This window comes from Bubalus kerabau, chromosome 16 (genome assembly GCF_029407905.1).
Source record: "Bubalus kerabau isolate K-KA32 ecotype Philippines breed swamp buffalo chromosome 16, PCC_UOA_SB_1v2, whole genome shotgun sequence".
NCBI classification, from domain to species: domain Eukaryota; kingdom Metazoa; phylum Chordata; class Mammalia; order Artiodactyla; family Bovidae; genus Bubalus; species Bubalus kerabau.
This window is the reverse complement of record NC_073639.1, coordinates 62959998-62980914: the sequence shown is the minus strand read 5'-3', so window position 1 is coordinate 62980914 and position 20917 is coordinate 62959998. Positions and strand designations below refer to the sequence as shown.

General features: G+C 40.2%; 1 protein-coding gene across 5 annotated transcripts in view; it reads right to left on the bottom strand.

Moving 5' to 3' along the window:
* Positions 1 to 20917, bottom strand: part of MED13L (mediator complex subunit 13L) — a 280536-nt gene that overhangs the window by 34741 nt on the left and 224878 nt on the right. For 3 of the 5 annotated variants that reach the window (XM_055550351.1, XM_055550353.1, XM_055550355.1), the window contains 8 exons: positions 20522 to 20687; positions 18309 to 18413; positions 14261 to 14992; positions 13246 to 13471; positions 12180 to 12282; positions 11752 to 11876; positions 5121 to 5220; positions 192 to 412 (listed from right to left, as the gene is read on the bottom strand). In XM_055550351.1, the coding sequence (XP_055406326.1) occupies positions 192 to 412; positions 5121 to 5220; positions 11752 to 11876; positions 12180 to 12282; positions 13246 to 13471; positions 14261 to 14992; positions 18309 to 18413; positions 20522 to 20687 (1778 nt within the window). The remainder of the gene's footprint in view (positions 1 to 191; positions 413 to 5120; positions 5221 to 11751; positions 11877 to 12179; positions 12283 to 13245; positions 13472 to 14260; positions 14993 to 18308; positions 18414 to 20521; positions 20688 to 20917) is intronic. The other 2 variants (XM_055550352.1, XM_055550354.1) reach the window with 1 other exon arrangement.

The window sequence follows — 20917 nt, the reverse complement described above, 5'->3', positions numbered from 1 at the left end:
GGTAAAGAGTCCGTCTGCTAATGCAGGAGATGTGAGAGATGTGGGTTCGATCCCTGGGTATTCTTGCCTGGAGAATCTCATGGACAGAGGAGCCTGATGGGCTGTGGTTTATGGGGCTGCACAGAGTTGGACATGACTGAAGAGTCTGAGCATGCATGCATGTCTGTGTACAGTAATATCCCGGCAATTACCTTTACTTCCTCTGGCTTGGGACTTCCTAATCCATCTTCCACTTCCATCTTGAATTCAGTGAGCTGTGTTGAAACCATACTGACCATCGGGCTTTCCATCATGCCTAATGCTGTCACTGTCTCTGAGCTGATCCCATCTTTATAATTCATCACAGGAGAAAATGCGGGGTGCTGTTCCAAAGAAGGAGGGGTGGGGAACATCCTCTGCAGGTCTGCAACTGCTAAAAATAAATAAATAAATAAGTAAAATTTTTAACGGGCCTGACTTCTTTAAAAAAAAAATCCCAGTTCATAATCAGGCCCTCTAGCTGGCATCAGAAATAATGTTAACTGAATGGGCATATCTGTTACATAATAGAGTACTAATAACGGAAGTTCCTAAGAAGTCCATCAGCAGAAAATTAGCCTTTGCTGAATCTTTACCACTGTCCTCTTGACGCTTTATAATTTGGCTTCACATTAATTATGTGAACAAAGTCTACATAAACATAATTTTTCCCCCCTTCTAACAACTGATACCCTGAAAAATCTAAGGAAATGAAACTTCATAGTCAGGATTAAGAAGAATCATACCTAGAACAAAAGACAATTTATTGAAAATCAACTGGGAAAAAATTGTCTTTTAAGTAATATTTAGAACAGTGATTCTCAACCTTTTTTAAAAAAAATCATTGTTATATACCTGAGGTTAACCATCATTTCCAGTGTCTCTTTAAGGCACTGATTCTTAGAGTAGTAGTGTATGGAATGAAATGCAAGTTGTGGTTATGAAATCTGGCCACTAGGGGGTGTCATGTACAGCAAATGTATTTGCATATTTGGAGGCCCAAGTTTAAACCAGTGATCTGGAAACATATCTAACTCCCCAGTTCTCAACCACACTGCTCTTTCTAGCAACTTCAACATTTAAACAGTAACTACTGTCTATGTAATTTACTGTAACTACTGAACAGATGTTAACACGACTTACAGCACTGAATCAGAACTTAATAAAGAATAGCTGCCCTGTGCTCACGCCTGAGGCAGAGCGGCAGTGGGCTGGTCCCCCACTCAGGTGGTCCCACCACAGCGCTGCTGTGTCCTGGGCACTTCCTCCCTCCAGGCCTAGCTCCTTCATCTAGAAGGAAAGGCTTGACTAGGAGTGTGGTTCTCATTAGGCTTGCTTTCTTCCCTTTGTTTATGGAGGGAGGGGAAAGCCTCCACCCTATGGAGCAGAGAAGGGTGAGAACCTCTGGATTAAATGATTTTTACCATGTTTCCTAGTTAATTATATAATTCTGAATAATTTACCTTCTCTTGGCCTCAGGGACCAACAAGGGGAGAAAAAGGCCAATAGGCAGGGTTTCAGATTTCAACTTTTACTTCCATTAGAGAAGCTCCACTTCTATTTAACTTTTATAATAGAATTCTGTATAAGATTTCATTTGACAAAACAGTACCTGCTGCTGCTATGGCAAAAAAGTTAAAAAGAGAGAAAAGAAGAAGAAAACCTATTGTAAAACTCCCAAGATGATCTTCATGTTACTTTCTTGCTGTAACAGTATTTGACCCGAAGATCATATAACAATTCACGGTATTAGGGATACAAGCCAAGCCAGAAACTATCATAGAACCACCGGAGAGATTATATAGTTCATAAGTCCTGCAGCTGAAAAACAGGTCTTCAGATGCAGCAGCAACCAAATCAATACATCTTTTTAAAAATAAGACTAAATACTTTAATACAGAAAAATAGGTTATTCTTGAAATATATTCATCACCTTTAATTTTTGGTCCCTATTCCTTTTCCCAAGCCAAGGAGCAGCTACTGTTCAATGTAAATATAAAATTAATTTGTAAGTAGAGTATTTTAAAACACATGTCTGCTTCATCAAATCTTCAAACTCCTATTATATTACAGAACTTAATTAACAAAGCAGATATTTGGAAAATAATGAGACTATATAAATTCACTTTGAGTTAAAATGACAATGAACTTAAACACAGCCCTTTCCTAACTTATTAAGTATTCAAGCTATGGTACAAAATGTTATCCCAAAATTATTTTATTCAATTTGTTTTCAAATTTTCTCTGAGAAATGTAAAAAAGGCATTTGCCATTTAGGGCTCCTCAATTTTTTCGATGCTACCGAACAGTTATATATCTCAGTTTTCAAAGCCTCAGCCACCTTGATCGTTTTTGTCAAAGGTAAGAGGTAACACAGACCAAAAGTATGGATAAAATGATTTTTCATTTGCCAGAGATTTATGTTAGAAAGCAGTCTTCACCATTCTCATTATGAGCTATTCATCAGGAAGACTCGTAACCTCTCTATAGCTTTAATTTCCTCATCTACAAAATGGGAATAGTATCTCCCTCATATTTTCTGTGCACGTTAAATGAGATAAGGTATGCACAGAAATGAACAGTTTGCCAGGTCCATCTAAACACTCAGAAAGTAGGGAGAGTCAGTAATAATTAGTCCTCCCTCCTAATTTTGGTTTGATTAGAAAAAGATGGAAAAGGCTCTTCAGTCACAGGAAATTCCTGAAATGACCCTAGAAAGTTTTGAGATGAAAAACAGGGAACTGGACTCAAAGTAGGTAAGGCAGAAAGAAAACAGAAACCTAGAGAAACATTCTGGTCCTCTAAAGTAGAAAAATATTGCCTGTAGTAGAACTGCCTGTTCAATTTTCTTCCCATAAAATGACCAGAGTGAGTGTGGGAACAGCTACCAGGGAGGACTGGAGTTTACAAGTCTTGCCCACAAAGCTCCACTTAGTCATCCCTGCCTGTCCTCAAGACCTGCTGCACCTCAGCAGGAACTCACCAGTCAGGGCACTCTCTACTTCCTACCCTGTATATCAAGTATTTATGCAGAAGACCGAAGCCTTCCAACAGAAGCATCATCACTAAGATTAATTTCTCAGTATTCGTCCCTTACAAATAGTAAGCACTCTTGTGGAATAAAAAGACAATTCAAAAGTCCGACTCTTTCATTTTGCCTCCTCAAAGTCTCATACTTCAAACTGACATGCTTTCCAAGATAATTCATAAGTGACTGGTTTATAATAAAACCTAAGAGAAATGTTTCATTTTAATTAATGTAACAATACTTACTTAACACAGACTTGATGCTAAATTAACTCTGTTACTATATGTTGATTTCTTCATTATTACATATGCAAATGAGTAATTATGGACCTATGCTGTGCAATGCAGGACCCACTAGCCACATGGCCATGGAGCATTCAAAAAGGGGGCCCCATCCATCCTGAGATACGCTTGTGTGTAAAAGGTACCCTGGATTCCACAGAGTTAATACAAAAATGGAATATAAAAATCTCAGTATTTTTATGCTGATGACATAAAAATGACGTATTGGATACACTGAGTTAAATAAAATATACTATTAAAATTAACTTCACAGGGTTCTTTTTACTCTTGAATGCAACTAACAGAAAATTTAAAATTACCTTATGTGGCTCTCATTTGTGGCTTCCCTTGTACTTGTGTTGGATGGTGCTGCTATTCTAGACATTAAATGCTATGTCTTTCCACTTCGATGTACAATAAGCTACTGTAGAAATTAAGAGCTTTTTGCCATGCTATTTTCATTCTCATCTTTGAAGGAAATACTATGTATATGTCCCCCCCACACATGCACACATACTCTGACATGTTAATCAGGTCCTCTGACTCTTTATCTGTGTTTTCCTGATGCCAATATTTTTGCAATATTTCAAATTTATTAATTCTTATATCCTGTACTTTATCATAAAATTCTGAGTAGCTTCTTATTGAAGCAATTCCTTTTGGAACAGAAATGAGAGAAAAAAGAGAGAGCACACCATATTCTTTACTGGCAATGACACTAACCAGCAGGTTGGTTTGTGAGCGAATGATCTTGGACAAGTTTTCAGACATTTTAACATCTAACATGATTACATATCAGAGTGTCAAAAAAAGCACAGCAACTGGTTAAATGCAAGGGAAGAATTCATTCATCTGCCTTATTCCAGATGAATCTACTTTAATAATGTTTCTTTTAATCTGTGAGTTTCATGTTTGTAAAATTCTGCAGTGCAGAGTAATAAAAAAAGAAAAATGTTTAATTAAAAAAACTACAGCAACTGGCTGGCTATCATTATTCATTTTCATACATGTCATGCTTGAGAAAGCTTTGCATATTTTAAAAAGCTATGGATCCACTAAAGCTGTCAAAATCCAATCTCTGTATACTTCACACTTCTACATTTGAGTAAATCAGCAGTACATTTATAGGTTCATAAAACTTTTTGACTCATCCCTATGACATGGTGGTTTTTCCCCTCAATTTGTTCTCATTACCAGCTGAAGTTAATGAGAAGGTATTAAAGAATGATTTGCAATGGAATTGTGTTTCGATTCCAGAGTACCCATATAAGCAACCTTGACTTTCTTCTCTCTTGTAGAATAATATTTCTTAGGAAAAAAAAGGAAGTTTCTTGTCCGCATACATAATAAAACTAGTTGATATCTTTAACGAAACACAAATCTTCAATATCAATCAGAAAAAGGACCAGAGAAAACAAATATTCATTACCCTTGTATGAATTAAATTTATGAACATGGAAACATTCTACACAAGCCCTTACGCCAGAATGTCGCTCTGAAAACCACTGCGCAGCATCTACCCTGCTGGGAGAGGACCAGGAGAAAAACAAACCGAAACACGTGTTTCATAGTTTAAACCTTGAAAGTTAATTTGAAAACAAAAGAATTTAAATTTAAATGGGTCTCTTAGCTACCTGCCACACTAGGAATACCAATATATACAAGTTTTAATTTATTTTCAGTATTCTGTTAAAATGAGAAAAAAAAAAGGAGGGGACTCAGATGAGGCACTGAGGATGAGAACATTATGCATATATCATGAGCAGTGAGCTGAAGCTCACTGCTTTTCTTACTTGGTGGATAAGGAACAGCAGCTCTTCCATCCTTCCCAAGAGGTCGGTCTTCTGTCCCAACTGTAGGCATTTTTGATGAGCGCAGTGCAGGTGACACAGCCTAAGAAGAGATTATTAATTATTAAAACCGAGCAGCACATTTGTATATAAGCAGGGCGGTAGTTAGCTATTGCTTAGAGTGCATGGCTATTGATATTTTAAAGACACACTTCCTTACAAATTTTCACCAGGTGAACGTCTAGAAATACTAGCGGACAGTGACACAGAAGAGATGACTACAACCTTATCAAGTATGAGAAACGAACTGACTGGGTCTTCTTGTCATGGGTCAGGGGAGAGCAGACTGCCAGCTGAGCAGAGCTCCCAGACCTTGGGCCAATTCCCTCTCCAAGGTCATGAGAGAAGCAGTTTCAGGGACACAATAATCACATCAAGGGGGTGCCTCCAAGTAGTAACTGGTCGCCAGTCTGGTTTTCCTTCTGTTTGGAAGCAGGCAGCTAAAAGAGATGACCTCAAGCCCTCCCAAGCTATTCCTCTTATTTTTCACCACACACACACACACACACACACACACATGAAAGATACTTCCTATTCCTATTTCTTGGGCTTCCCAGGTGGCTCAAGTGGTAAAGAATCCACCCGCCAGGTAAAGAATCCACCTGCCATTGTGGGAGATGCAAGAGATGCAGGTTCAACCTCTCGGTTGGGAAGATCCCCTGGAGAAGGAAATGGCAACCCATTCCAGCATTCTTGCCTGGGAAATTCCATGAACAGAGGAGCCTGGTGGGCTACAGTCTGTGGGGTCACAAAGAGTCGGACACAACTTAGTGACTGAGCACACACATTCCTACTTCTACAATTACTATTCACCTTCATGGAAAAAAAAACCCTTACCTCATAAAATTATTGAAATGTATATTCAATACATTTGAAGAAGGTTTTTCCTTGATTTGCCAAGTTCAGTTCAGTCACTCAGTCATGTCCGACTCTTTCTGACCCCATGAACGACAGGACACCAGGCCTCCCTGTCCATCACCAATACTTGGAGTTTACTCAAACTCATGTCCACTGAGTCGCTGATGCCATCCAACCATCTCATCCTCTGTCGTTCCCTTCTCCTCCTGCCCTCAATCTTTCCCAGCATCAGGGTCTTTTCAAATGAGTCAGCTCTTCACATCAGGTGGCCAAAGGATTGGAGTTTCAGCTTCAATATCAGTCCTTCCAATGAACACTCAGGACTGATTTTCTTTAGGATGGACTGGTTGGATCTTTCTGCAGTCCAAGGGCCTTTCAAAAGTCTTCTCCAACATCACAGTTCAAAAGTAACAATTCTTCGGCACTCAGCTTTCTTTATAGTCCAACTCTCATATCTATACATGACTACTGGAAAAACCACAGCCTTAGCTAGATAGACCTTTGTTGGCAAAATAATGTCTCTGCTTTTTAATATGCTATCTAACTTTCAGTCATAACTTTCCTTCCAAGGAGTAAGCATCTTTTAATTTCATGGTTGCAGTCATCATCTGCAGTGATGTTGGAGCCCCCAAAAATAGTCTGCCACTGTTTTCTCATCTACGTGCCATGAAGTGATGGGGACCAGATGCCACGATCTTTGTTTTCTGAATATTGAGCTTTAAGCCAACTTTTTCACTCTCCTCTTTCATCAGGAGGCTCTTTAGTTCTTCACTTTCTGCCATAAGGGTGGTGTCATCTGAACATCTGAGGTTATTGATATTTCTCCCAGCAATCTTGATTCCAGTTTGTGCTTCATCCAGTCCAGCATTTCTCATGATGTACTCTGCATACAAGTTAAATAAGCAGGGTGACAATATACAGCCTTGACGTACTCCATTTCCTATTTGGAACCAGTCTGTTGTTCCATGTCCAGTTCTAACTGTTGCTTCCTGACCTGCATACAAATTTCTCAGGGGGCAGGTCAGGTGGTCTGGTATTTCCATCTCTTTCAGAATTTTCCACAGTTTATTGTGATCCACACAGTCAAAGGCTTTGGCATAGTCAATAAAGCAAAAATAGATGTTTTTCTGTAACTCTCTAGCTTTTTCGATGATCCAGCGGATGTTGGCAATTTGATCTCTGGTTCCTCTGCCTTTTCTAAAACCAGCTTGAACGTCTGGAAGTTCACAGTTGACATATTGCTGAAGCCTGGCTTGGAGAATTTTGAGCATTACTTTACTAGCGTGTGAGATGAGTGCAATTGTGTGGTAGTTTGAGCATTCTTTGGCATTGCCTTTCTTTGGGATTGGAACAAAAACGGACCTTTTCCAGTCCTGTGGCCACTGCTGAGTTTTCCAAATTTGCTGGCATATTGAGTGCAGCACTTTCATAGCATCATCTTTTAGGATTTGAAATAGCTCAACTGGAATTCCACCACCTCCACTAGCTTTGTTCATAGTGATGCTTCCTAAGGCCCACTTGACTTCATATTCCAGGATGTCTGGCTCTAGGTGAGTGATCACATCATCATGATTATCTGGGTTGTGAAGATCTCTTTTGTACAGTTCTTCTGTGTATTCTTGCCGCCTCTCCTTAATATCTTGTGCTTTTGTTAGGTCCATACCATTTCTGTCCTTTATCAAGCCCATTTTTGCATGAAACGTTCCCTTGGTATCTCTAATTTTCTGGACGAGACCTCTAGTCATTCCCATTCAACTGTTTTCCTCCATTTCTTTGCACTGATCACTGAAGAAGGCTTTCTTAGCTCTCCTTGCTATTCTTTGGAACTCTGCATTCAAACGGGTATATCTTTCCTTTTCTCCTTTGCTTTTTGCTTCTCTTCTTTTCACAGCTATTTGTAAGGCCTCCTCAGACAGCCATTTTGCTTTTTTGCATTTCTTTTTCTTGGGGATGGTCTTGATTCCTGTCTCCTGTACAATATCACAAACCTCCGTCCATAGTTCATCAGGCACTCTGTCTATCAGATCTGGTCCCTTAAATCTATTTCTCACTTTCACTTTGTAACTGTAAGCGATTTGATTTAGGTCATACCTGAATGGTCTAGTGGTTTTACCTACTTTCTTCAATTTAAGTCTGAATTTGGCAATAAGGAGTTCATGATCTGAGCCACAGTCAGCTCCCAAATCAAGTCCCTTAATAGGCAAGATTATCTTTAAGAATGCAAATGAATTGAATGCAAGATAAAGCAAAAAAAAAAAAAATTCTCACAAATAGAAGGCCTTTTATTTATGTTCACTTACTTAATGGAGAATCCCCATGGACAGAGGAGCTTGGAAGGCTACAGTCCATGAGGTCTCAAAGAGTTGGACATGACTGAGCCACTAAATACACATTCAATGTTATAGAGTTGAAATGTGAAACTGAAGTCTGTGAGGTGAAAACCCAGACAACAGTCTCCCAATTCCAGTTACTAATAAGATGAATTAGCAAAATGATCCTAAGGTAAACTGTTCTTTTGATTAAATGTCAGGCCAGAAGTCAGAGTAGAAACAACCGTTCCAGAGAAATGAAAATCAGATTAAAAACTGTCCAATTCTCCTTTGTATATTAACACTACTAAAATATATTCAAAAAAACAGAGTAAACATCTCTTCATTTAGTCAGTAATTCATAATTTATACCGCGAGTAAGGATGATGGTTCAGAGCAGAGATGAAAACCACTAGGGATGCTGGCTATGAACAGAAACTGGGCGACTCTACAAAGCTTGGTTTTTTCTTTCCTTACATCTCTCTTTCTACTTCTTTTTAATTCCTTTACTTTTCACACTTTCTTCTCACCACCACCAAACCAAAGCATCTGAACTAACCCTCACTGACACCACTCCTAGATAATATATGGCTTTACAGACACAATTAGGTACAAAATGGATCTCCAATGCCTGGGTCAAAGAATAAGGATGCGTCATTTCTTCTAACAGTGTTTTTCACATTGCCACGTCCTTTTCTTCATGCAGCCACTCCCTGAATTTAGGTCCTCGTTTTTCAATCCAACAAGTTACCACATAGTACTCTTGCTTTCCATGTATCAGACTGATGTAAAACAGTACCCACTTCTACCAGGTCAGCTCCCCACTCAGCAGCCTTCAGAAGAGCACATTACCTGTAAAGTCTGAGGTCCAAAGCTCGAAGTGTGGCGAAGTACCTCCCCAGCCCCAGCAATCTTTACCCCCAACTCAGGAAACAGATCAATGTGCTCACTATCCCACAAGGCCCCAGCTAGTTCATTCTCTTTGCTGAACCAAGACTCCTTCCAGGCTCAAACACACATTCCTCCCCTGCCTCTCACTAACCAAGTCTTTCCACATTTCAAGTCAATTTCATTTTTTGAGGTCATGATTATCCCATCTGCTAAGTACTTGGGTTTCTCAGGTGGCACTAATAGTAAAGAACCAACCTGCCAATGCAGGATCAAGACGAGGGTTCAATCCCTGGTCACCGAGATCCTCTGGAGGAGGGCATGACAACCCACTCCAGTATTCTTGCATGGAGAATCCCACGGACAGAGGAGCCTCATGGGTTACAGTCCATGGAGTCAGAAAGAAGTACTTAGAATACTACTGGTGTACAGTGTCTGTTAACCAGATATATTTTATTTTAAAGTAAGAATGGGCTTTAGAAACCTGATTCCTATTTAACCTCCAAGCCTTTACTTAAACACTGCTTGCCTGTTGCTTCGTACTTGAACAGGTAGCATCTTTAGATTCAGATAAATTACTGCACTCACAAGGCCAAGTATATTTTAAACTATTTATATGCTATTTCTCCTAAAGTCTGTGAGCACCTCAAGCTTAAGACTGGTAATTTAATTTTATCTATAAACCTGGAGAACTGATCATTAAATAATTAACAAATATCACGTCAACTGGATGGATGGGAAAGTAAATATATAAATGAAAGAAAGTAGACTAATACTTTGACTTCACTGAAGAGCAGGCCTATCTTACTCATCTCTAGGTCCCCCAGAGATAACAGGGGCACTTCTGTTTACACAAAGATACAGGCTTAGTTAGGATGATGACAGCACACGTTTCCTGGCTCAGCTCAGCTGTTCTCCAGAGAATTATAAATTCTCATCTGTCACTTTAATCATATGATGTGCTGTGCTGTGCTTAGTCGCTCAGTCATGTCTGACTCTTTGCAACCCCATGGATTGTAGCCCACCAGGCTCCTCTGTCCAGTGGGCACTCTGCAGGCAAGAATACTGGAGTGGGTTGCCATGCCCTCCTCCAGGGGATCTTCCCAACCCAGGGATCGAACCCAGGTCTCCCGCACTGCAGGCGGATTCTTTACCATCTGAGCTACCAGGAAAGCCCAAGAATACTACAGTGGGTATCCTATCCCTTCTCCAGAGGGTCTTCCTGAGCCAGGAATCAAACCAGGGTCTCCCACATCGTAGGTGGATTCTTTACCAGCTGAGCTACCAGGAAGTCCAATCACATGATACCTTGTATTATTTAATGTCTACGTGTATAAATTCTATTTCCTGACTATGATGTCATAATCCTAGAAAGTATAAATCATATTTGTAATTATCTCTCTAAATGCTGACTATTCTATGACATAAAGTTCAATATGGTAAAATTCAAAAAGTTCAGTATGCCCCACTCAGTTCAGTTCAGTCGCTCGGTCGTGTCCAACTCTTTGCGACCCCATGAATTGCAGCACGCCAGGCCTCCCTGTCCATCACCAACTCCCGGAGTTCACTGAGACTCACATCCATCGAGTCAGTGATGCCATCCAGCCATCTCATCCTCTGTCGTCCCCTTCGCCTCCTGCCCCCAATCCCTCCCAGCATCAGAGTCTTTTCCAATGAGTCAACTCTTTGCATGAGGTGGCCCAAGTACTGGAATTTCAGCTTTAGCATCATTCCTTCCAAAGAAATCCCAGGGCTGATCTCCTTCAGAATGGACTAGTTGGATCTCTGCAGTCCAAGGGACACTCAAGAGTATTCTCCAACACCACAGTTCAAAAGCATCAATTCTTCGGCTCTCAGCCTTCTTCACAGTCCAACTCTCACATCCATACATGACCACTGGAAAAACCATAGCCTTGACTAGACGGACCTTTGTTGGCAAAGTAATGTCTCTGCTTTTCAATATGCTATCTAGGTTGGTCATAACTTTTCTTCCAAGGAGTAAGTGTCTTTTAATTTCATGGCTGTAGTCACCATCTGCAGTGATTTTGGAGCCCCCAAAATAAAGTCTGACACTGTTTCCACTGTTTCCCCATCCATTTCCCATGAAGTGATGGGACCAGATGCCATGATCTTTGTTTTCTGAATGTTGAGCGTTAAGCCAACTTTCATGCCCCACTACATGGGTATTATTTTTAAAATCTAAGCTAAAGGGACTACATAATACATTCCTGTTAGTCTCATATTGAGGAGTATAAAAAAAAAAAGAAAGATTTTAATATTTACAACAGGAATAACACTAATGGAAAAAAGCCATCAACAAACAAAACCCAAGGGTTATTATTAGAGACTATACTAACAAGTTTCAGATTCCTTTCAAGGTACACAAACATTCTTGAAGAATATTTAGAACCTGAAATATGAGCTCCCAATTCAGTAGACCAAACTATAAAGAAATACTGGAACACTAAGTCCAGCCACTGAAGTGCATTTTTGTGTGTGTGTAGCTACTGCAGACTCACCCCAAGTTCGTCGTCATCAGAATTATCAAAGATGTTGTCTAAGTCATGAAGGGAAGGTGCCAAGTCTGTCACCTGTGTGAGGCTACTGGAGCCTGCCCTGCCAGCAGCGTTGTCCTGCCGGACATCTGTGGGAAGGAGGCAAAAGGCACCGAATGAGCAGCTTCCTCAAAGGAGAAGGGGTGAGGAGAGGGCAGTGAGCAAGCCCTGCCTGCCAACTGCTTCCTTACGCTGTCAGTCAAATCGAGATACAATTAGTGCCAAATACACTTATCAGTTTTGAAAGAACTGAAAAACAAACTATGAAAATATATTACAGATGAGGTCAAATCACTGCTATTACAATCAGCACATAATGTTAAATAGAGAAGCATCTTCCTCGCATTTATTTTAGCAACAGTCCAAGTGAGGCAAATAATCAGTGTACACACCTGTTTTAGTAGAACTGAAAAGGGACATGGCATTTTTCCCTTCAGGCACCGGCGTGGAATGACCTGGTGTAGTGACATCCTTGGTACCAAATCCATCCTCTGACTGTGTAATAAATTCAGCCAAACAAAACACATGAACAGCAACCCAAAGTGTGGAATATGAGGGAGAACACAAAGAATTAGAGGGCAGAATGGAACTTGTTATGAGCACAAGTGTGATAAACCATGGTCTATGCAACCAAAGGAAATAAAAGATATGTCCTCGTCCCTGATTTTAAACTGAAACCAAAAACTCCCACACTTGCCCCTCAATCTGAGTCAATCAGGATTTTATGCCTCAACAGTACTGGTGGGGTTTGATCACAGACCTGCCACGGTGTTAAAAGCTGCCTTTAACATATTTTGGAGGCTGAATTATGCTTCAAGCTTTCTGGATCTAGATAGGTGTAAGAAGTATTCTCTTGAACTATACTGGTCTCCTTTCATTCTCTTATTTCCTCTGTTCTTAAGAATATTTCTTTAAATGGCCCAGTATTTTAGAATGGTTTAAAATTTAAGGCTAAAGACAGCAGACACCCCCAGTACTCATTTTTGAGATACTGAAACCAGTAAAATTATACTGACACAGTCTTGGAGTAGTGATGATATTAATTCAGAGAAATATAGAGGTAAAGCGCTTAACACAGTAAACAGTGAGCGCCTGATAAATGGTAGATACTGTCACCAATATTCTTCCTTACATTTTGGAATAATAATTAAAAAGAAATAAGCAGGGAGCATAGGCCAACAAGAATTAGCATATGAGAGGAAACATGCACTGTACAAGCTACAGCCTGGAAGCTGTGAGGCTTCATTTATGTTCAGCTGACTTTTGAACAAAGGTGAGCCATGACATAAAGAGGAACGATACGCTGTTCGATACAGTAGTACCAAGAGCATGAATATGGGGACAGAGCAATCAGGCAAGACTATCTCAAACATTCTGCCTCAAAGTCTTCCCACACGTGTTGTACTGACATAGACTGAAGCCCACTCCTGGCTGGCCTCTCTCTCTGTTATGCGGTACCTTATTCTTTTTTAGGGACTCTTTCTCTGTCCCTGGTTTGCATTTCTTGTTTGCAGTAAAGATGTATTTTATGTCGCCATCCTCGAAAGTATATGGGTCGTTGACTTCTCCCAAGCTGTCTCCAGGTTGTTGTGACAGAGGCAATGGGTCAAGAAAGTGGAGGGGCTGCATCTGGGGCTGCTTGTCTTGCCAGACTTTAAACCGTTTGTTAGGTTGTGCTAAGAGTCTGGAAGGGGAAATGAATAACGATTTAAGCAAGAAATAGTAAAAAGACCAGACTTTTTTTTTTAAGCAACATTTGTGATTTAAAAGCATTTGGAAGCTTAAACTTAACAACAACAAAACTAAAAAATTCACCTTCAAGTGACTCTGAGAGACTATATTCACAATTAAATAAATCTTAGTAGCCTTTGTCAAGGCCATACACTTTTGTCTCTGATTCCATTGATTTCACTTAACAGCAGAGACGGGCTCTGGGGACAGACTGCCTGGGCACAAATTCCATCCATGTCATTTACTAACTGCATGACCCCAGTTTCTTTCTCAGCTATGAAATTAAAGGTGGCGATATGGCTGTGGTGAAGATGACATGAGATAATCTGTATAAACTGTTTAGAGTAACAGGTTGCTCAATAACACTCTGAAGTATTACTACTAGATGCATGATATACACGTGAAAGCATGCAAAGCCTTCTAAGTGTCAACACACAAGAAGGCACTGACTGCAATATGGAAAGTCCCACAAAGCTATATTCTTTGATGAACAAACACCAGACCAAAAATGAATAAATTCCAGTAAGGTAATCTTACAACGAAACCTTTATAGGCCAGCATTTAAATAATGACACATATGATAAATATCACATTGGATAAAGCATTTGACTTTTAAACCCTTTCCAGATGCAGAGTCTAGAATGGTGAAAAGAGCTCTTCAATTTTGGATCTGAAGGCCCTGATTCCTGGGAACCTTGGCCTTCTGTGGGTGGTCAGGGGGTGGGGTGGAGGATCGCCTTACCTTTGCAATGCAGTGCTCTCTGAGGTTACCTCCGTTTTGGCGTCGCACCTCTCACCCTGGAGCTCTGGAGGCCGGAACTCAGCATCATCAACGGATGGTAGATGGTAACTGTGCCACCACTTATCTGATGACTCTGGGTTCGAGGGCCTGATCCCACAATATAAGGCGGTCTCACTGACCTCTGCCGTGAGAGGCACTCTTTGGCCTACGAGGACTGTCCGGTCATCCAGAGCAGACAACTGCTGGAGTTCGAGCCCATTTCCATAGAGGGCTGGATTCACAGGGACAGAGGGTGGGTCCAAACTCTCTGCTTCCTGACCTCGTGGCTGAGGGCTGAGTGTTGGCGGCAGAGGGGAAATAGGGGAGTGAGGTGAATCCATAGGATTCAGATTCATTTGCTTGCTTGTATTTCTGGAAGGCACGGCCATTTGCTTATCATACTTCCTACTGCTAGCCACCTCTAAGGAGGAGTCTATCCCTGCCAAGCCTAGCTTCTGTCCCGGTGGATCTTGTTCCATGCATAACTCTTCGGCCACAGACGGCCTGTGATGAAATGGTATCAAGGGTCTCTTTTGTAGCTTGTCTCCCTTGTCCTGTCTTTCTGTTGTTTTGTGCTTAGAAGAAGCAGGAGGTGGTAAAGATGAAGATGACGATGGTCCTGCACTGAACCCTGGCTGTGATATTGTGGGAGGCCGACTGGGGCCTACCGCACAACGTTTTAAAAGTTTATGCCTGAAACGAGAATGAAAATGAAGTAAGTAAATACACAGGTGAATATAACTATACCATTCTAATACTACAGAAGAGAAGCCTCTGACCAGGTTACACCTTTTCAAGAACATGTTATACACACTAATACATCCAAATGGACTCTAGGTGTTAAACATATTGATAATGACTAAAAACTGCAACACACTCTGATAAGAAAGGATGAACCCATTGCATGTCAAGTAGATAAGAGTTGAACCTTAAGAAATATTCGTTAACATGCCTCTAACTGCTACAAAAATACTAATTTGAAAATTCCCAAATCTTTCAAATTTGGTGAGGGCCTCAGACTATCTATTCACATGGTATTTTAAAACCAAGACCATTTGTCAAGAAAGGCAGCAAAATAAAGCTTCCAATCTCTATTTTACAACACCCAACTAACTCCAACAGAGAATGGTTTATAAAAGCTTACAGTGCTGTAAATCAGGAACAAGATAACTATGCAATTCTCCCACAAAGTGTGAAACTAAGGGTCAGTTTTAAGAATATTTAATAGGATAAATATACTAAGAGCCTTATATGCTACTATTATTCAAGAAAGAAGGGATAAAAGACAACTTTGGATCTTACAGAAATGTGCTAAAATGAGACAGAAGTAAAAAGGTCGTGAGTGAATATGAAAACAATACACACATATACAAATGCATCTGTCCCATCTAAGTAAGGGCAGCATGTCTGCTCACAACCTAACACACTTCTTGGCAGGCATGGGTGTGAGAAACTGCTCAATAAGGGCCTACTAGATAATGCTAAGGTTTAATCTGCACAAAAAAGTTATACAGCAGGTCAGCCAGTTCCTCCCAATATATAAATCATTCCCAGGAAAAACGTAAGCTCTCCTGCCAGTGTATCAGTAACTCTCTGAGGCCACTAGGGTGGCATTAAATTACTGTTGCATTGCACTAAACGATGCCCTAGTGGGCAGTAAAATGGATTTGTGTGGCATAATGGGATGGTTTAGTGGGACAGCAGGATGGCCACCCTGCCCCATAAGACCATTAAATAGTGTGAGGAGTGGACCATCCCATAATGGGTTCGGTAATCCTGCAGTAGATAATCTGAAAACACTCTTAGAGCCAAAGTCTTAGCTACTCTTAAAAAAAATCCTGACTTTGAAGAAGTCAGTAGCTTAAAGCTACTGTCAAAAAGGCAAAAACTGGACTTTAAATCTCCAGTACCACACTGAGAGATGAATGTCTCACCTGAAAATATCTCAATTATATCTTCTAAGGGTGCTTATTTTAAGACCTAAGCTCTGAAAGTCTTTTACATAAAACTTTTTGATGTGGATTTTCTCCAAGACCATTTAACCACACTGATCTTTTGAGATAGATATTTTATAGTAGCCTTTTCAAAGTAAGGACTTTGTGCAAAGTGGATCATCTTATAAAGTCATTTTCTTCTACTGCATTTAGCAACTTAGCTACGTTGTGGAACCTTCAGAATAAGGATACACCAGTAAGGAACAGACCATCACTGCACATCTGTGAGTGGGTATGGGACCTCCCTGAAGCTGGCAGCAGGACCATCAGGCTCACAAGGCTAACTATGTGGCAGAAGCTGGGCCAAAGAGTGTAGAAACATATGGTGACTAAATGAATAAGGAAAGCAGAATGACTGTAACAGACATTTCAAAGGAAGTCAGTGTGAAATGCAATGATAAAGCTGATCTAGAAAATTAAGGAAAATAAATGACAGTTCTAGGACGAGGAGGAGAAAACTGACAGAAATGACTGCAACAGGGTACCTGGTTTGATGTCCATACTAAGGGTATATCTTAAAAGCACTTTGCAAAATACAAGACTTGAGTACATGTGAGGAGTCAGGTGCAGAGATAAATATTTAGAAGTCAATGGAATGGAATGCATTTTTACAAATAAGATCTGAAGGGTATAAGAATTTGGTGAGGAGAGAGAACAGTACCTCCAGAGGACAAAAGAAAAAGAGTTATTTATTTACACTTCAGGTAAAAATAATTCAAGGTACTGAATAAAAATGTGATAGAAATCAGTAAAAGGGTTATTTTAAAAAGTGAAAAAATCTAGATTAAGAAAAAAAGCAGGAAAAAATAAGAGGAATGCACAAGTGAAGTTAAATACACTAGAATTTTTATCCTATGTACTTTCTAAAGGTGGACCATAACCTGGCTGTAAGCTGTTTAGAAGTCAATGTTATTAGGAAAATACCTTTTTCCCCGAATAATCACATGATTAACACTGGCCTAGAGATGAAAGCAGACCAGGCATTCAGCTGGTATACCATTCCTATCCTGGGACTAGAGAGATTCTCATCAGCTCAGAGAAAGGACCCTTAATGAGCAAAGAATATCACCGAAAATATACTCCTTGAAAAATCAATCAAGGGTTTCAGTAGGTACTTAAAACAGCATCTCTCAACAAAAAGCTGACTACCAAGGCAGAGCTTGATAAAAGAGAATCAACTTATAGGAAAGAGGAGGGGGGACAGGAAGAACCTGTTAAAACTTTTGCCAATGTGTATAAACAAACATGTGCACACACATGTATGTGCTTGCAGAGATTTCTGGGCATCGTGACCTCACCCTACCCTGAAGCCAATTCATATATGCCACATTAAGAACCCCGTGGTCTCAACTAGAGAAATGGATAGCCAACTTCCAAGTACACTTATCTCAACTGACCTTGTATAAGCATTGAGCAGTATCAAATGGAAGAAAAGCCACTCTAAGTTGCTAAGAGAATATTCAGAAAATAATTTGGGTTTCTACTCAAATATCTAAATGAATGAGCAACAATTCTGGCTTTCCTCAGATATTATTACCACATATCTACTTCAGTCATCAAAAAACACCAGCACCAACAAGAAAAATTTTCTCTGGAAGGTCTATTTAATCCAAGTTCTATTAATTCAAACCAACTTGCTTGATATTTATCTCAACTTTATAATTAAGAGTAACTAAATAAACTCATTTAAATGGCAAGAGATTGTCTTGTTAAACTGATGCCTTTAGTTCTAAAGAAGTTATCCTGAAGAAATCTGTGGGAGCTATTTGTTAACAGGGTCAGTTGTCTAAAAAGGCTCATTCTGAGTCCCAATAATAAAACTGTATCCTCTACATAGAAACAAAACAAAACAACAGCAAGCTTTTTTTCTAGCACTGGAAGTAGAAGGTTTATAAAGAAAACAAAGCAAAATGACGTGGAAGAAGTGGTCTGAGAGACCAGGAGACAACCAACAAAATGTACTATGATTCTGTCCAATTCTATCCGATTACTGCTCTGCCTCGGCCCCTACCTACCTAGAGCAAGAACAGCTGACTCTTTGGGTTGGATCCACAAAATCCCAAGTAGCAGGATTGTTAGCAGGCTCTTCTTCAAGAGTTGGAGTGGACATTTGGCTCCTCCTAAAAAAGGTTAAAATATGTGGTTTGTATAAACATGAGATAATATTCATACCTCTGGGGAGGAAAAGGATGTTAGAAAGACATGAATACATCTTACACAGTAACAGTATCCTGCTGATAGACAGTTTAGAGCAACCCAAGGTGTAGGGTTGGGCGGCAGAGGGGAAGTCAACTACTCTGTGCACCAGAAGGAAAATCAGATTCAAAATATTTTTATTTAAGATCAATATACATTTTAACATGGGTGGCACAGATAGCAATGAAAACACTATCTGGCACTATTAGCAGCGATTTTTTAAAAAGTCACCTAAATTCTGGAGAGACAACCTAAATCTTTAAAAATTATCTTTTCATAGCATCTATGAATCATATACCCTCAGACAGATTATTTTTTGGTTCTGTTTGTTTTGCTTTCTTTGTTAGACAGACTGTTTAAATCACTCTGAAAACATCTACATTTACTAGCATTTAAGGGCAGCACTCCATGTATATAATGTGAACCAAAATACAAGAATCAAAGATGTCTCCTACATAATAACTGGAAGCTAAAAGACATCTATTGCTGCATAAATAGGAACACTGGGCAGTCCCCCTGCACTGTGGATCCTTCTACAGCTGATGCTGCAGCTCACTGATGGCTCTGCAGGGGCTCTGCTTGCTCTCCACCCTCCCCTGCCTTTCTGGGCGTCTCACTTCCCCGTGCAGTGCTGCTGATAGAAGGGCTCTGATCTGTTAAGAATTAGTGGAAAGGTTAGTGGTGATAAAAATCAAAGATGCTAAATTGAAAGAAAAAGAAAATGTTAACGTGGAAATTGTTGAGGCATTGCAGACAGAAATGAAAATATCTGTACCAATAATTCTAAAAGAAAGGACCATTTTTAAGCAAACAGAGCTACCTTTTAAATTCTAGAACATGACATGATTTCCAACTGCAATTATTTTAGATTCTTTTCTACTAAATCTTTAGTAGCCTATTCTATATGTGTTAGTCGCTCAGTCGTGTCTGACTCTTTGCAACTCCATGGACTGCAGCCCGCCAGACTCCTCTGTCCATGGAATTCTCCAGGCAAGAATACTGGAGTGGGTTGCCATTCCCTTCTCCAGGGATCGTCCCAACTCAGGGATCGAGCCTTGGTCTCCTACATGACAGGCAGATTCTTTACCGTCTAAGCTACCATTCTAGAGCCACTAACTGGGAGATAAATATATAGTATGAATTTGTTAAAAACTAGGTCCGAGGGCTGAAGGACAGCTCTTTAATGTGTATATATAAAGCTTTGAAGAGTAATCACTTAAGAAACACTGACTTAACTTCTAAATGAGTCCTTTGGAATTACTGACAAAAATGTCCATATTTGTTCTGCTCCAGAGAATCAAGACTCATTATTTGTATCTGTCAAAAAGGTGGACATCTCAGTCATATCAAAACATGTGAAAATATGCTGAATATGTTTACAAATTCTTGATAAGTGAAAAAGTGTTTACTGACTACTGTCTGACATTATCATCCATGCAATTAAAATAATATCTCGTCTTAGAATCAATTCCTGCTCTTTTCCAAAAATATGTTAAGGAAGGAGGGAAGGAGGTCAGAGGGGATAATCAGGAGAGAGGTGGACAAGAAAGGGAAGTTGGGTAGAGGAAGAAGAGAATTTCCCTGAATCCAGAAACAGAAGCACAGCAGCTACTAAACACTTCTCTAACTCTCATCTGTTTAGTTGAGAAATACACTGTCAATTAAAACATGGCAATGAAGGTCATTTTCCTTTGTAAATAGTGAACACTCATTAGTAGGTATACAGGGAAAAACCATACCCACAACTATTCTCCTGATATTCAGGGTGAATCTCCAAGTCAGCTGTGCTAAAAAATGTCAGATGAATACCATGACAATCTTGAGATGATAAAGAACTTCACAATTTTCCTGGACCAGCAAATTATTCTAACATCTTTGCTTTGAATTTCACCCTATTATGAACAGAAAGATGAGCTAACAGTGCAACGACCCCCTCAGGGTTCGGTCATGATGGAGCTGTATGACTGATCTTCATGTAGTAATAAAAGGCATGTCAGGCAGATCACCACCCAGACAGAAGGAAAGCGCATACTTGGACTGGGTTCTGTTGAGGATGCATTCCTTCCAGACTCGATGGACCATGTGATTGTGGAGTTTTGGAGGAATCTTCCCCGATCTCTTTGGACTGTGCATAGTTAGCATCCCCCCGTCCTGGGTGCCCAGGTGGCTGACAGCACTCTGCGCACCTCCACTCTCACCTGGGAAGGAAAAGACAGTTTGGAAGGTCAGAAGTTTCTGAAAAGGCCTCCTAGTGCACAGACTGCTCAGGGGATCTTCCCGACCCAGGGATCAAACGTGGGTCTCCGGCATTGCAGCCAGATTCTTTACCGTCTGAGCCACCAGGGCAGCCCCTCATTCATTTAACATAGACATCTGACTGCTGAAACGGATCATGGCAGCTTTGCTGCTACCCCTGACAATAACGCTG